The 15,623-nt window shown below is 65.6% G+C and overlaps 2 protein-coding genes across 3 annotated transcripts; both read left to right on the forward strand.

The window, feature by feature from the left end:
- Positions 1 to 1,623: 1,623 nt before the first annotated feature.
- On the forward strand, positions 1,624 to 7,374 carry NPDC1 (neural proliferation, differentiation and control 1). Its single transcript, XM_087418734.1, has 9 exons — positions 1,624 to 1,932; positions 4,630 to 4,776; positions 5,895 to 6,029; positions 6,126 to 6,296; positions 6,369 to 6,435; positions 6,509 to 6,593; positions 6,684 to 6,763; positions 6,973 to 7,069; positions 7,192 to 7,374. The coding sequence occupies exons 1-9, from the start codon at positions 1,821 to 1,823 to the stop codon at positions 7,279 to 7,281; spliced, it is 984 nt and encodes a 327-aa protein (XP_087274860.1). The 5' UTR covers positions 1,624 to 1,820; the 3' UTR covers positions 7,282 to 7,374.
- A 5,019-nt stretch (positions 7,375 to 12,393) lies between these two features.
- On the forward strand, positions 12,394 to 14,750 carry FUT7 (fucosyltransferase 7). 2 transcript variants are annotated; one of them, XM_014782362.2, is made up of 2 exons: positions 12,394 to 12,790; positions 12,998 to 14,750. In XM_014782362.2, the coding sequence occupies exon 2, from the start codon at positions 13,021 to 13,023 to the stop codon at positions 14,122 to 14,124; it is 1,104 nt and encodes a 367-aa protein (XP_014637848.1). In that variant the 5' UTR covers positions 12,394 to 12,790; positions 12,998 to 13,020; the 3' UTR covers positions 14,125 to 14,750. The 2 variants fall into 2 exon arrangements, with proteins under 2 accessions (XP_014637848.1, XP_087275687.1); XM_087419561.1 differs by having other exon boundaries at positions 12,394 to 12,495.
- Positions 14,751 to 15,623: the final 873 nt, after the last annotated feature.

Genomic DNA, 15,623 nt, shown 5'->3' on the forward strand with positions numbered 1-15,623 from the left:
GCAGTGGAGAGAATGTTCACGGGATGGGGCCTCTTTGCTGTTGCCTGCCTGCCCTCCCCACAGTTGTGCTGGCCACGCAGGCCCACTCCAGGTCCCAAGGGTGGACCCGGGCTCTTCCTACTTCCTTCCTCTCTGGTCCCAGACCTGGGGTGGTTCTGCCCCCCTCGCCTGCTCTGCCGTGGTGGCCTGGAACTGCAAGATGCCTGACCTAAGAGTCCTTGAACCCCTGGAGTCTTCTCTGGCTGGCAGAGCCCCGGCAGCACCCCAAGATCTGCATCAGTGACGGAGGCCAGACTGGAGGCTGGGCCCTGGCCTAGAGCTGGCCTGGGGATGGGGGCACAGAGGTGGCAGAGGGGGGAGGCAGTGCGCAAGGCAGCTGCCTAGGGTGCAGTCTGTGCTCAAAGAGACTGGGGGAGGGGGCAAGCCCTCAACAGGCCCTCAACAGGAGGTGGTGTGGGGGGGATGCCGAGATCAGGGCCAGGAGGGAGCAAGGCCCATTGCTCAGAGATGAACCTTGCAGAGCCTGGCTCTAGAGCCAAGCCATGCCATCGCGCGGGGACGCCACTCCCCTCCTACTTCGGTGCTGTTTTCTGCATCCCCAAGAGACATCAGTCTCCCCCCACCACCACCTGCGGCTCCTGCAGCCCCTCCCCTAAGCACTGTTTCCTCCAGGGCGTGAGGAGTGGTATTGGTTGCATCTTCCCCACCCCCCACCTTTCTGGAAAGTGAGCTCAGACGCTATTACTGTCTGGCCAGTGCCCCACGGGGGAGGATGGCAGTCCTTGTTCTCCTCACCCCCTGCCCCCTTCTGCGGGTTTCTGAGCCATTTCACAAACCTGAGGACACCCAGCCCTATCTTCCGAGTTCTGAGACACAGAGAGCTGAGAGGAAGCACCGGATTGGGAGCCTCATCCATGTTCTCGCGATGACGTGAGCCAGAGGGAGGTTTCCAGGTGGGATGGGGTTGGTGTGCTCTCAGGAGGCAACAGGTCGGGCGTAAGGGGGTGCATGGTAGGTGCTTGTTGTTTTGGCGCCCCAGGGAGCTAAAAGGGGGACACCTGGGGACCGTGGACAGCTCCCAGCTGGCTCTCCTCAGCAGCTCCAGGTCCCTCTTGCCCCCTGGTGGCCTCCCTGAGAGCGGCCGCCCCATTCCAGCCACAGAGGCCACCAGCACCGGCCGAGTTCTGTGCGTGTGTTTTTATCCCAGTGCCTCGGAGTGCCCAGTGGGTCTTTGGGCACACCTGTGTCTCCCTGCGCACCTGCCCATCTGTGTGTGCCTGGTCTCCCTGTGTTCCTGGGTGCTCGCGGAGGGGCCCAGGCAGGTCCCCTGCTCCAGTGCGGTGGGGGGTGGGGTGGGAGTTGGCAGCCCGACGGGGAGCGGGCCCTGGGGAAGCGCATCCCGGGGAAGCCCACCCCCGGCCAGTCCCTACCCAAATTTATGGAAACAGAGAAAGTCCCCAGCTGCACAGGCCGCAGAGGTTCAGGCACCCTGAGGCCTGGAGAGGGGGTGATCAGCACTAGAGGGAGGGGGAGGGGGCGTAGCCTGGGGACGCCGGCCCGCCCCCGCAGGAGGAGCGCGCAGGCGCACTCCCCGTGTGCGCGCCTCTCGCCGCCGCGCTTCCATCCCGGATCCTTTGCCGCAGCGTCAGCGTAGCTCCCGCCGCCTCTTTCCCTCCTCCTCCTCCTCGGCCTACGCCTCCTCTTCCTCCTCCGCCTTTTCCGCCCGCTCCTCCTCCTCCGCCTCCCCAACACTACGCCCGCAGCCCGCGCCGAGCCCCGGGCCGCGCGGTGCCATGCTGCCCCGGCGGCGGCGCTGAAGGATGGCGACGCCCGTCCCTCCGCCCTCCCCGCGGCACCTGCGGCTGCTGCGGCTGCTGCTCTCCGGCCTCGTCCTCGGCGCAGCCCTGCGCGGTGCCGCCGCCGGCCGCCCGGGTGAGCGAGGGTGCTCGGCGCAGGCCGCGGGGCGCCCCGGGGCCGGGGATCGCCGGGCGGGGGTCGGGCTGCGCGGCGCCGCCGTCACCCTCCCCGCTGGCCCCGCCTCGCTGGAGATGGGATAAACAGGCCCGGCCCGGAGGGCGTGGGAAGGGCTCCGCTGGAAGGGTCTTCTCCCAGGTTCTTGGGGGCGAACCTGAAGTTCATGCGCTTCTTGCCTTTGTCTCTGGCTCCGTGAGCTTGTCTGTGTCTGTGTCTCTGGAGCGCTCTGCGTGGGCCCGCCGCCGGGAGTCTGTGCGCCTGTGTGCGCGCGGGTGCGGGCCTGGCCCTAGGCGCCTGCCGGCCTTGCTGCCCGAGTCTGTCCCTCTGTCCCAGAGTGGGAGTCACAGTGCTGGTCTGCCTGTCCCCATGCCTCCGGTGGTGTTGGGCACGCGCCTCGCTTTGCTGCCATGGCGGGGTCTGCAAGTTCCGGGGGCATTTGACGGCTTGTCTCGGGCTTAGGGGCTTGTTCTGGCTTCAGTGGGGGCAGGACCAGTCTCAGAGCTCCCTCCCTCACCGTCTGCCCTGGAGGATGCTGCCATTCTGTCTTTTGTGCTAGGGGCCGAGGGGCATCCCCAGGATAGACTCCGGCAGAGTGCAATGAGCCCAGGGTCCTGGGAGACCCTTCCTGCCTCCTACCTGGGTACTGAGGCTCCAGGCAGCGAAGGTCTACAGCAACCCAGGATCCAAAACGCACCCCCCCCCCCAGGGGAGACTTGGTGCCCATACCTCACTCACTTCTCCTGGCAGCCCCATAGGAGAGGTGCTATTCTTAGCCCATTTTACAGACGAGGAAACTGAGGCACAGAGAGGTTAAGTGAGTGGTACGTAGTGCTGCTGGGATGCCAACCTGGGCTATGTGGTTCCGTGTGTGTGGCCTGGAGAGGCCAGAGCAGGGCAGGCTTCCGCCTGGGCAAGCATCCCTGGGCAGGAGGCTGGCATGACCAGGGGAGTCTCCTGAAGAGGCCTGAGGGCCTAAGCATGGCTGGTCAGGGATGGTGGAGACTGCCTACTGAGAGCCTTGCTCCAGGGCATGCAGGGTGGGGCCTCCTGACGAAATGGGCTGGAGGGCTGTGCTGAGCCCCTGGCGTGGGCAGGTGCCATCCCAGCTGCTCATCGGCTTTATGCTCATCCAGATGCAGGGTGGGGTGCCAGTCACTCTCCAGCTGCCATTGTTCCTGGGCCCTCTTCCTGCACCCTGAGGCTGGAGTGCGCGCTTTCCTCGAACTAAACAGGCAGCAGCACTTCCCCCTGGGCAGGGGGGCTGGGGGTGCAGAGAGGCCCCTGGAACCCAGACCCCCCCCTTGGCCTGGGGCACTCTGGGTTCTCAGCACCAGGGGTGGGGACTGCCTGGCTCCCCAGGCGCCCAGCTGATGGGTGGGGTCCAGACTGACCTGCTGGCACAGGCTTAATGTTTAACTAGCCCCAGCCCCAGGCCCAGCTCACTGATACCAGTGTCTGCTGACCCAGATTGTGCAGGATGGGCGTCCCCGGGATGGGGCCACTGGAGCTTGCTCACAGGGGTGCTTATAGCCAGGAGACTGTGAGGGTCAGGTTACTAAGGAAACCAAGCCAGGCCAGCCAAGGTCCAGAGAAGGACAGAGCCATGCATTCCCTGACCCCCCATGTCACCCTGGGCCCCAGTGGCCCTCCTGCAGTGTTGGGTGGGGGCTGGGCTGAGAGGAAGGGTCCCAGTTCTGCAGAGACACCCTCCTCCCAGCCTCCCTAAGCAGTACGGGTGGTCCTGCTGGGTATCCTCCTGGCTCCGCTGGCTCTGCTGCCCCGTAACTGGGGCCAGCATCCCAGGCCTCAGGACATTCCCTAGCTTTGAAGCAACTCACCTTCTGCATCCCAGAGGGGAAACTGAGGCAGAGAGGGCCACTGTCCTCCATTCCCCAGCATCAGGATGGGACACCACATTCTGGGCCCCAAATCAGGAACCGGGCCACCCTGGCACTCCCTGGTCCCTGGCACTGTGGCTGTGGGAGTGACCCCAGCCTGCGTTCTGTATCTGAGGCAAATGAGACCGGCGGACTCCATCCCAGGTCTCCCCAAGCTCAGCAGCACCTCTGTGCCCAGGGGACAAGTGGAAGTCAGACATGGGGAGTGGCTATCTTCCTGGCCGGCACATGTTTTGTCATCTTCAGCTCAGCTCTCTAGGGCTGTAGGATGGCATGATGGGGTTGGGGGCACAGCCCTGATATAGTGGGAGGGGTGGGTGGCCAGCATCCTTTGCTGCCCCTGAGCCAGAGAGCAAGACCTGGGCCCCACCCTCTGGGGCTCCCAGTGTGGACAGAGGCTTGCTCTGGGGCATGCTGAGACCAAAGGGCAGACTTGGAGGGCTGCAGGCTCTGCCCAGGAGAGCTTGGTGCTATCTGGACAGTGAGGGATAGTTTCAGCTCAGAGGGCTGGCTCAGGCCTGGAAAGTAGACTCTGGGGAGTGGGTGGGGCAGAGGAGTTCCGATAAATCTTGGGACTGTTTGTCTTCCTGGTTTTGACCCTTGGCAGTAGGGAGGAAGGGCCTGCCCAGAACAATGGCCTGAGCCAGGCCTAGCCAGCTCTGTGGGGGAGGGATCGAGGTGGCCGGCAGTACTGCCGCTGTGCAGGGGCTGAGTCAGGCAGGGACCTGACCCTGCACTGCCTCTGCTTCCTTCCCAGATGTGGCCGCCTGTCCTGGGAGCCTGGACTGCGCCCTGAAGAGGCGGGCACGGTGCCCCCCGGGTGCACATGTCTGTGGGCCCTGCCTTCAGCCCTTCCAGGAGGACCAGCAAGGGCTCTGCGTGCCCAGGATACGCCAACCTCCGGGTACGGGAGAGCAGGATGTCCTTCCTCCATCCCCTGCCTGATAATTTATCCCAGAGCCTCAGCTCCCAGGTCCCCTGAGCTTTGTGGGGTGCCAGGGACTCTCCTGTCACCCTCCGAGTGGCCCGGTGATCCTTTCCAGATGGCACGGGCCCAGAGCCTGGCAGCGGCTGAGGCCTGGGGCACTTAGCCCCTCCCAGGGCAAGGGGTATCCAGTGTGGAATGCTGGGGTGATCTTGGGAGAGGCGGGTCCTGGGTCCTCGCAGGGTCTGCCTTAAACCCCTCGGGCACCCACTTCCCCACCCCTGGGGCCACTCCTGCTCTTTGCCCAGCACACCCTCTCTTTCCATCGCTCCCTCATCCTGTCCACTCCATGTGCACTGGGGGTGCCCCACCCACTGACCTAGGCCCAGAGTCTGTGGGGACAGCCAGCCAGATGCTGAGTGACTTCAGATGTGATGGGGCATTACAGAGGGGTGCTGAAGAGTCTGGTGGGGCGGGAGAGGCTTCCTGGAGGAGCATGTTCCTGGCAGTGAGTGAGGGGGGGGGACTGAAGAGTGGGCCTGCTGTAGAGGGCAGTGGGCTCTGCCCTTTTGATGTTGTGCGGGGCTGTCTACTTGGAGCCTCTGTCTGGCCTGTGGAGCCCATGGCAGGGACAAAGGGGGCCCAGCCCATAGCCCCCCACCCAGACAGCTGCTCTTCCTTCCTCCTGATGGCCTGAGGGAGGTGGGGGGACAGCAGAGAAGGTGCTGGGCAGGGTGATGCTCTGCCCACCCCTTTGTGGGTAATGGGTGGGATAAGGGGCACCGCTGCCCTCCTGCCTGGCCTCTGCACATTCCCTTAGCACCTCTGCCTCCTTGCCCCCATCCCTACTCTTCCTGGGAAGGCTGGGTTCACAGGGAGCTCCCTCAGTTGTCACCATGGCAACCCTGGGGTGGCCAGGGGCCACAGGCTGGTACCTGGTCCTCAGGCCACCAGTGTGTGGAAGAAGCCTGGAGGGAGAAGGAGGCCTGGGGACTGGCTCCAGGGTGGGCCCCTCCCTCTCGGGAGGCCACCTGCAGCTGGTGTTGCCAGGGAGGGGCTGGTGGCCTCTCCAACTGAGGGCCCCTCACTCTTCTCAGCGGGGGGCCCACCCCAGCCCAGACTGGAAGATGAGATCGACTTCCTGGCCGGGGAGCTAGCCCGGCAAGAGGTGGGGCCCTCGAGGCTCACGGCCCCGCCCCAGCCTGGGGCGCGACAGCGGCTCCTGGAGCCTGGTGAGATCCCCCGGCCCATTCCCCCGCCCCCTCCCCACAGCCCTGGACCCCAGCCTGGTCCTGCTGCTCTGATAACCTGCCTTCTCTCTGCTGCAGCCGCCTTGGGGCTCTCAGAGCGCGGCCAGGGCTCCGACCTGGACCTCCCTTCCACTCTGGGAGTCCCCGGGCCCACGCCCCACACCTCTTTGGGCTCCCCCGTGTCGTCTGGGCCAGTGCACATGTCCCCCCTGGAGCCCCGGGGCGGGCGCGGTGACGGCCTCGCCCTCGGTAGGTTTCGGCGGGTGGGCAGGGAGGCAGGGCCCCGAAGGAAGGCTGCCCTCACCGCGCCCCTCCTCGCAGTGCTGGTCGTGGTGTGCTCCGTGGCTGGCGCGGCCGCCCTCGCCGTGGCCGCTCTCTGCTGGTGCAGGTGAGCGCGGGGCTGGGCGTGCGTGCGGGCGGGCAGCGGCGACCCCGCGGGTCTCACGCTCCACTTCCCGCAGGCTGCAGCGGGACGCCCGCCTGACCCAGAAGGCCGACTACGCGGCGCCGCCGGCGCCCAGCTCCCCGTCAGCGCCAGGGACCTCGGTGCGTGGCCCGCCCCGCCCCCGCCGCGCCGCACCGTACCGCCCTCTCCCGCCACCGCGACCTGACCCTCCCTCCCCACTGCCCCTGCAGCCCGGGGACCAGCGGCTGGCACACAGCGCCGAGATGTACCACTACCAGCACCAGAGGCAGCAGATGCGGTGCCTGGAGCGGTGAGAGGCCCTGCCCCGGGCAGGCCTACCTGCCCCAGAGCCCCCGCCCCCCGGCGGCCCACCCACCGCGGGCCCCCCGCCACCCCCACCCCAGAGCTTACCGCCCCAACCCCGGGCTGGGGCCGAGGTGCGCTGGGCGCCCACTTGGAGTCTGGGCCCCTGGCACCTGGAGGGTGTGGGAGGACGCAGCCATCCCGCCCCCCGCCCAGGCATAAAGAGCCGCCCAAGGAGGTGGACTTGGCCTCGTCGGACGAGGAGGACGAAGATGGCGACTTCACGGTGTACGAGTGCCCGGGCCTGGCCCCGGTGAGTGCCCCGGGGTAGGGGGCTTACCAGCTCCTGGGGATCCCTCCCGGGAGGGTGCCCCTTTGCCGCTGCGCCGCGCGCCCCTCCCTCCCCCCGGGCCCGCATAACGCCCGCCTTCACAGACCGGAGAGATGGAGGTGCGGAACCCGCTGTTCAACCACTCCTCCCTGTCGGCGCCCCCGCCCTCGCTGTCTGAGCCCCCGCCGCAGTGACCCGAAGGCTGGCACCCACCCTCTTGGACCACGGGGCCCACCGGTGGGGAGGGGCAGGGCCCGGCGTTTACCATTAAAGAGAGCGCGTTCTGACACTCGCGTGCTTGTGGCTGGGCCCGGGGCCCTTGCTGGGGAGACCTCCCCCTTCCTGTCCCGCGCGGGGACCTTCTGTCTCCCTTGCACCAGTCCTTTGAGTCCAGGTCCCCAAGTGAGGGCGTGGGGGAACCTGAGAGACCAGGCATGGATGGTGAAGCCTGGAGACAAGCCAATTCAAGTGTGTTTCAAACCCCCGCGGTGGTGCTGGAGGCTGCCCCCCACCACTACCACTTGGAGCCATGATGAATAGATTCCTGAGTGAGGGCCTGGGGTTTCCTCCCAACACCCCCGAGAGAGGTGGCATTTCTGTCCCCTGCTTGAGGAGACCTCCCCCTACCGCCGCTGGGGAAGAGAGGCTTGAGTTATCACAGACACAGAGGACCTCCCTCTCCAGACCTCACCCCACACACTTCTGTCCCCCGTGGGGGAGGGGAGGGGTGCAGTGCCTGCCCAGGCCCCTGTGGAGTTGGTGCCGCTCCCTGAAAGACCCCATCCCAAGGCTAAGAAAAAGGGCTGGGGAGCAGGCAACCGCCGACACGCGGCAGTGGGCACCCAACGCCTCCATTCCTGCCCATTGTCCACCTGGGCTGCAACGTTGGGAGGAACAGGATGCAGGCCCTGCGCGTGGGTTACAGAGACCACACAGTTCCCTGGGCCCCTGAAACACATATGTGGGAGCAGGGGTGGGCATGCCAGGCAGAGGAGCCTGAGGGACACAGGCTACACACAGGTGGGTAGACCCAGGGGGCCCGGTGCGGGCAGAGGTGGTAGGGACCCTGCATGTTATGAGCTGGGTCTTGGCCCACCCCCAGGGAGCAAGGAGGCAGGGGGAGGGGGAGGTTGACCTTCAGCTGAAGGCCCAAAGCAGCCGCCCTGCATTGTCACAGGCGCCAAGACTGGGCCGGGGAGAGGGGTTTCTGGGGCTCGGAGCAGTGGGGCCTGGTGCAGACGGGGGTGGAGGAATCGGCCCTGCCTGCCCCACTGAGGCTGGGGAGGGGGAAAGGGTTGGGTTTAGAAGCTCCTTGGTGGTTTCTGAGGTTGGGGGTTCTAAAGAATACTGGACTTCTGGCTCCTGGATGGATGGAGACAGCCCTGAGAGGGGAAGACAAGGCCTGTTTGGAACGGATGGGTCCCTGAAGAGACGCGGGTGGGCGGGGCTGGGGGTGACGGCATTGCCCTGCTTGGAGTTAATGGCTTGTCCTAAAGCAGTATGTTCCTGGGGCTAGAGCTCACCCAGGCTGGGAAGTCCCTCCCCCCAACTCCTGTGCTGTGGCCTTGGGCTGGCCATCAGCTGGCAGCCTCAGTTTCCCTTCTGTGCGCTGATGTGAGAGACAGAAGAGGCGGGTGCAGGGAGCTGGGTGCCTGTGGGATGAGGGCAGGGTGATGAGGATTGCCTGTCCACTGTCATTTAATCTGTCATTAGGGGAGAGAGCCACAGAGAAAACGGGAGTAGAGAGATTAAGGCCTAACTCAAGGGCAGAGGCGGTCTGGTGCAGGCCAGTCTGTCTCGCTGGCTGGACCCTGCAGACCCAGTGCCAGGAGGCTCCCATGGAGCTCTGGGGGCCATTCCTGGGGCCACCACACTTGCCTGTCCCACCTCTTGCTGGCCTGACCTGGGCAGAGAGCAGCCACGTGGTGTGCCCTATCTTCTCTCGGGGGTCCCCAACCTGTCTCCAGGGTCCCCACTGCCCATTCCCCAGGGCCCCGGTGAGAAGGGTCCCCTTCCAGTGGCAGCTGCAATGAGATAGGGGCCGGCAGGTCTGGGCCAGGGAAGGGTGGGCAGGCGGCTGGAGTCCTCCAGGCAATGGGGCCTCCCTTGGCCCACTTACCTGGCAGGGGACCCTGAGCAGTGAGCACTCCACTCCCCACCTGCCTTTTATAGCTTCTGTTGGCCCCAGTCTAGCTCAGACAGAGCCAGCCCCTGCTTTTGTCCAAACTCCTACAACCACTCTTCGCCCATAGGCCCTGGGGGTGCAGTGGGCTGCCCAGGGCTTAGGGCCCACAGAGGGCCTGGCTCCACAGGGACTCTGGAGACCCCAGTCCTGGGCGAGGGGCCCATTACTCTCCTCTGCTCCCCTGCAGCCTCAGAGCCCCAGGCAGCTGCCCCTGTCCCCACTCCAGGGCCCTGCCCATGAGCACCTTTCCTGGTGTAAAAGGCTGGTCTTGCCTCTGCCCTCTGGCCAGACCCCCCCAGAGCCCCAAGCCCAGCTGTGCTTCAGCTCCTTAGCAAGCTTCCCCAGCCTGGTGTCCTCCCCAAGCATAGGTGACAGATGGTGACACCCCCACACCCCAGCACGGACCCTGAGGTGACACCTCGCTGTTTGGAGATGCCCCCACCCCAGCCAGACCGTGGGGTAAGACCACACTTGGCACAGAACGTGGAGTGGTGTGGTCCCCTAGCCGAGACCCTATAAGGGGGAACCTCCCCAGCTGCAGACCCCAAGAGATAACGTCCTCCCACTCAGTTCAGACCCACGCCTCCTGTCAGCACGGGTGGCTGGCTGGGCTGGTCCAGATTCCCAGTCCCCCAGCTGAACCCCCGGCCCAGGTGCACAGCTCAGAGGAGCAGGTCTCGGAACAGAACAGAAAGGGATGAGCCAAACGGGTGCAGTGCACAGCTTCCTGGCGGAGCCCTGGCAGATCCTGGAGCTCTTCCTGGACAAGAAGGTGGTTCCCCCCAGAAGGTGGGAAGGGAAGGAGTAGAGGGAGAGGGGCTGGCCAGCGCTGGACTGCACCTGTGCCCTCTAGGTGGTCCAGGGCCCCTCCTGCCGCTGCTGCATCCAGCTCCCGGCTTCCACTCCACCTGCCTCGGCTGTGCCCCCAACCTGGGGACCCCCTTGGCCACCTGCCAGCCTCTGTGCACCCACCTTCCCAAAGGGGTTCCCTGACCCCCCCCCCCCTTGAGAATAAAGTGTGCCCTGGCTCCCCTCTGCTGCCTTCACTGACTCGGAGCCAGGTGGCTTTGGAGCACGGCCACCAGGGGGCCTGCTGGGCACGTGTCTCAACTCTCCCCTGCTCAGGCCAAGCCTTGGGGCGGGCAGGTGGGCAGCTAGGCTCTGCCCTTCTCTCCTTGGGGTGTCCCTCAGGCTGGAGCTGGATGACTCCCCTGCTGCCCTGGCTGTTGTCTGCCAGGCCTGCCCTCTGGCAGGGGCACGGCTCCCCAGGTTGCAGCTTCTTCAGTTGGTGCCCACCGAGGGGTTGGCCTTGGAGCAGGCCTGGGGCTCAGCTGCGGGAGTGACAGTGTGCGCCTGGTTCCTAGGGCTGTTGAGCTGGAGTTGGGTGCCCGCCGGCGGCCCAGCGAGTCACAAGGCCTGGGGGGAGTCAGCAGGATGAGGCCCCGCTTTCTCTTTGACTCATGCTCTCTCACCTTCTTCTCTTTCCTCTGAGAGCCTCTCGTTCTGACCCATTTCTCGGCCAAACCTCGGAGTCCCATTTCCCAGCCGGCAGGTTCCCACGACAGGGGCCCGGTGGCTGCCAACCTGAGCTGGCAGCTGTGATGGGGAGCAGCCAACCGAGGGCAGAGGGTGTGAGAGGCTCCTTCGAAGGAAGGGAGCAGGTCCCGGGGATGGGCGAGGCCTGTGGTGAGGGCCCCGGCCAGCCTGGCAGTGCAAACAGGAAGGGCAGAGGTGCTGGCAGACAGAAGCCAGGTCGCTAGCAGGCTGTGGCACGATCACTCCTTCCTGCGTGACCCCCACCGCCCACGGGGTGCCTGTCGTGAGGAGAAGGGTGGACTGAAGCGAGGTCCAAAGCCAGGGTGTGGCTCCTCTGGGGTGCCCCTGCCCAGGAAGAAATGCTGGGGTGGAACCAAAGGCCCAGTGCCACCGTGGTCATTTCCCTAAACACTGGGGCAGCTGGAAGGGCGGGGGCTGGTGGCAGCCACCGGCTCTGGTCAGGCCCTGAGGAGCCAAGCCTGGCTGCTGCACCCACCTTGGACCCGCCAGATGGTTTCCGACAGATCCCACAGCCCTCCCTCCCCTTCCTTGATATTGCACAAGGCCCCACCGCAGCTCGGAGGTTATGCAGGGGGTGAGGAGCCCCAGAGGGGCCAAACGGCCCCCCTCTCCTGGACTTGCCTCTGCTCCCCCATGGGTCTGCTGCCAGCTCCCTGGTTTCACCTCGATGGCAGTCTGGTTCTCACTGGGGGCAAGAGCTGGGGGAGGCCAGCAGCCCTGGGAGCTGAGAACGTAGGCCAGGGATGGTGGGGCCGTGGGAGGCTCTCAGGATGGTGCAGGGCGACAGACCCAGCAACGGTTGCTGGTTGCTGTTCCTTCCATGACACCCTGTTCATGGCCTCCAAGAACCTGGCCAGCCCGAGGCCTCCAGGATGCTAAGCATGAGGCCTGGGCCTTGCCGTGCAACATCCAGGACCAAGCCAGGGTCCAGCTGGGGTGAAGGAAGCTGATGGGGAACTCCTTCGAGTGAGAGTGGGTTGAGGGCTGGAGGTCAGGGAAGTCTGACCTGCTGGCTTGCTGCATCAGGGGAACCAGAGCGAAAGGGGAAGGAACTGGACCTCCAGGCCAGGGCCCCCAGGCTGGCCGGAGGGCGGGGAGGAGAGGGACTCGGACATCAGCCTTCCTTTTCCTGGAGCGGGGGCCAGCCCCCTGCCCGCCCGCGTCAGGGACACGACGACTGCTTCCCTTTCCAGCCTGGAAAGCCCCCTCCTTACCCCACCCCCATCCTGGACTGTGGGGCTGGAGAAAGAGACCTGGAGCCCCCAAAGGCAGCCCTCCCACCCCACATTCCTGCTGCCTGGCCAGGACCCTGGGCCCACCCACAGCTTGGGGCTTATACGACACATGTCCTTAGACCGGGAGAGAAGGCGCAGTGGCCATACAGTCCACCCCGGGGGTCTGCCCATTGTGGGCATGTGCCAGGGTCTCGTGTGGGCAGACTCTCCTAGGACCCCAGACTGACTCCCCTCTCTGGGAATCTGGGTTCTGGGATAAGGTGTCCTAGAGGCAGTAGGGGTGGGGTGGGGTGGGGTGGGTGGCAGGGGTAGGGTGGGGTGGGGTGGCCCAATCAGAAGCAATGGGAGAAACCTCAGCCTCCTGGCAAGCAGCTGAGCACAGCAGGTCTGCGGCGCAAGGGTCTGGGAGCCCACAGCGGAGCGAAGCAGAGGTGAGCAGGGGAAGTGAGAGATGCCACGGTGGCAGGGGGTGGCGCTAGCCCGGATGGCGGACAGTGACTCTGGGGTGCCCTTCCGGGGAGGCAGCTGTCTTGGCTCAGGATGGTCTCCCCTTCCCTGAGGCCGAGCAGGCCCCCTCCTGCTCCTGCCTCCTGTGCTTGCGAAGAAGGTCATCTCCAGGGCTCTCCAGAGGCCGGCCGGGGTGGGGAGGTGGTCCTGGGCCCTGGTTTGGCGCCCCTCCTATAACCGGAGGACTCCTGCAGCCAGAGGACTAGAGAGGGAGGCGAGGTGAGGATGGTGGTTGATGCCAAAGGTCACCTCCAGGGCGGGGGCAGGGGCGGGGCAGGAGCGGGAGGGTACCTTGGTTTCCCTCATCTCAGGCAGATGAAAGCAGAGCACTTCCAGGTGGGGTGAGCGCGGGGCGCCGCTGTGATTTAGGGTGGCTCTGCCCAGCGGCTGCTGTGATTTGAGAACCTGGGGTTTCTTGGGTGACAGATTCCGGGAGCTGTGGATGAATAATGCTGGTGAGCGTCTGGTCTTCAGGGAAGCCCCGGCTGGGAAGATGGGGCCGGTGGTGGAACCCCAGGAGACAGCATCTCTTTGCAGGGCACGGCCCTGCTCGGAGGCTTCGGGCCTTGGGGAGCCTGGCGGGGACGGCCCTGCTTGCAGCCCTCTGGCTCCTGTGGCTACTCTGGTCCACCCCTGGGGAAGCCCCGGCACCGCAGCCCACGCTCACCATCCTCATCTGGCACTGGCCCTTCACCAACCGGCCCCCAGAGCTGCCCAGCAACACCTGTACCAGCTACGGCGTGGCCCACTGCCGCCTGAGCACCAACCGCAGCCTGCTGGCCACCGCTGACGCCGTGGTCTTCCACCACCGCGAGCTGCAGACCCGGCGGGTCCACCTGCCCCTGGCCGAGCGTCCACGTGGACAGCCCTGGGTGTGGGCCTCCATGGAGTCTCCCAGCCATACCCACGGCCTCAGTCGCCTCCGCGGCGTCTTCAACTGGGTGCTGAGTTACCGGCGGGACTCGGACATCTTTGTGCCCTATGGCCGCCTGGAGCCCCGAGAGGGCCCTGCCCCACCGCTGCCAGCCAAGGACAGGGTGGCTGCCTGGGTGGTAAGCAACTTCCATGAGCGGCAGCGGCGTGTGCAGCTGTACCGCCAGCTGGCACCTCATCTGCGGGTGGACGTGTTTGGCCGCGCCACCAGGCGGCCGCTGTGCACCAACTGCCTGCTGCCCACTGTGGCCCGGTACCTCTTCTACCTGTCCTTCGAGAACTCCCAGCACCGAGACTACATCACCGAGAAGTTCTGGCGCAATGCGCTGGCGGCCGGTGCCTTGCCAGTGGTGCTGGGGCCCCCGAGGGCCTCCTACGAGGCCTTTGTGCCACCTGATGCCTTCGTGCACGTGGACGATTTCGGCTCGGCCCGCGAGCTGGCTGCCTTCCTCGCCGGCATGAATGAGAGCTGCTATCGGCGCTTCTTTGCCTGGCGAGACCGGCTCCGTGTGCGGCTGTTCAGCGACTGGCGGGAGCGCTTCTGTGCCATCTGTGGCCGCTACCCCCATCTGCCCCGTGACCAGGTCTACCAGGACCTCAAGGGCTGGTTCCAGGCCTGAGCGGAGGGCAGCTGGGGGGGAAGGTGGCTGGGAGCTGGCAGTGTGGGTGTAAGGCTGGGTGTTGAAATCAAACCACCGGGCATCCGGCCCCCACAGCAACCATCAGGCTAATTTGGAGGCTGGGGTTGGAGGCCTGGAAGCAAGGGTGAGGGAAGAGTGGGCGGTCTGGGCAGGCTGCCTGGAGGAGGAGGCTGGTGGCATTGGAGGAGGCATTTGGGGGTGGAGGTGAGAGCAGGGAGAGAGTAATGGGGGTGCATGTTGCTAGCCGATCAAAGATAAGAGGCTATTGAGGACCTCCCTCCCCAGCTTGGTCAAATCTTGGGGGGGAGTCCAAGGCTTTCTCTGGATGTGGGGCTGAGAGGCTGGAGGCAGGGCCCTTGGTGCCAAGAACATGCCACCCTGCGGTTGGTGGGGGCAAAACCTGAGCCCCCCGAACCTCCTCTGTAACCGAGGTCCCCTGACCAGGACGCACAACCAGGTCGCCCTGCTCCATCCACAGTGCTGGAGCCCCTGCGTGCAGACTGGTGCGGGGCCCTGGGAGACTGTGACGGGCCAGCCAGGTTATTCGGCTTTTTGCAGCCTGCAGTCCACTCGGGGAGGAGGCCTCAGTCAATAAAGAAACGAAGGATGAGAACGGCACGTGCCAAGTCTGATGGTGCAGGGCCCCACATATCTGCCCTCCCCCTGCCATCCCGGCCACACAGGCCTCCTTGTCCTGACGGGACCGCCCACTCCACCTCAAGGCCTTGGCGCTCCCTCTGCCGGAGACGTCCCCCTCTGCACCGCTCTGCCCGCTCCCTGGGGCTTCCTTCAGTGCCTGCTAAATGGCACCACATCTCTGACCCCCAAAAGGCCAAGGTAGGTGGAGAGCAGGGGGCGAAGTCAGAAACCCGGCTGGGGGATCGCAGATACCCCATCTTGGAGGCCCTGGGGTTTCGTTCTCAGGCTGCAGGGATGTCCCAGGTGTGACAGGATCTGGTTTGTGACTGGGGTTCCCCCTGGCTGCTGGCTGGTGGCGCGTGGGCAGCGGGAAGCATGGAGATTTCTGCTGCAGCCAGGGGAGCCCCTCGTGGGGGGCCGTGGGGGGGGGCGGAGAAAAGAGACTGGCGGTGAGTCTCTGGGTAGCACTGACAGGGGCCCTAATAGGCCACGCCCTTGGGGCAGGGGCACCGACTTGTCCTGCCCCCGGGTGGGGGTGGGCAGCAGGTAGAGGCAGGAAGCTGCCCTCCCCCTTGGCAGTGGCTCATGGGAAAGACCTGCCAGTGACTTCCTGCCCTGACCTAGCCACATGTGCTGACCGGGGAGAAGGAAGTGACCTGAGGCTGAGGGGTGGGGGGTTGGGGAGGGGGTGGAGTGGGATGGTGCCCTGCCCACCTGCCAGGGCTGTCCCTCCTCCCACTGCCAAGGAGCTGGGAGGGGGTGGGGAGCTGCGGCCCCCAGGTCCACCATTCAGGTTAGGGTGTGCCCTCTATGTGCACCGGACACTGTACATCAGGAGG

This window comes from Ceratotherium simum, chromosome 29, assembly GCF_057802395.1.
Source record: "Ceratotherium simum simum isolate JZ-2026a chromosome 29, ASM5780239v1, whole genome shotgun sequence".
NCBI classification, from domain to species: domain Eukaryota; kingdom Metazoa; phylum Chordata; class Mammalia; order Perissodactyla; family Rhinocerotidae; genus Ceratotherium; species Ceratotherium simum.

Coding starts and splice junctions, on each gene's coding strand:
- NPDC1 (XM_087418734.1), top strand. CDS start 1,821: ATGGCGACGCCCGTCCCTCCGCCCTCCCCGCGGCACCTGCGGCTGCTG. Junction 4,777..5,894: donor CAGGATACGCCAACCTCCGG/GTACGGGAGAGC, acceptor CACTCTTCTCAG/CGGGGGGCCCACCCCAGCCC. Junction 6,436..6,508: donor GCCGCTCTCTGCTGGTGCAG/GTGAGCGCGGGG, acceptor CACTTCCCGCAG/GCTGCAGCGGGACGCCCGCC.
- FUT7 (XM_014782362.2), top strand. CDS start 13,021: ATGCTGGTGAGCGTCTGGTCTTCAGGGAAGCCCCGGCTGGGAAGATGG.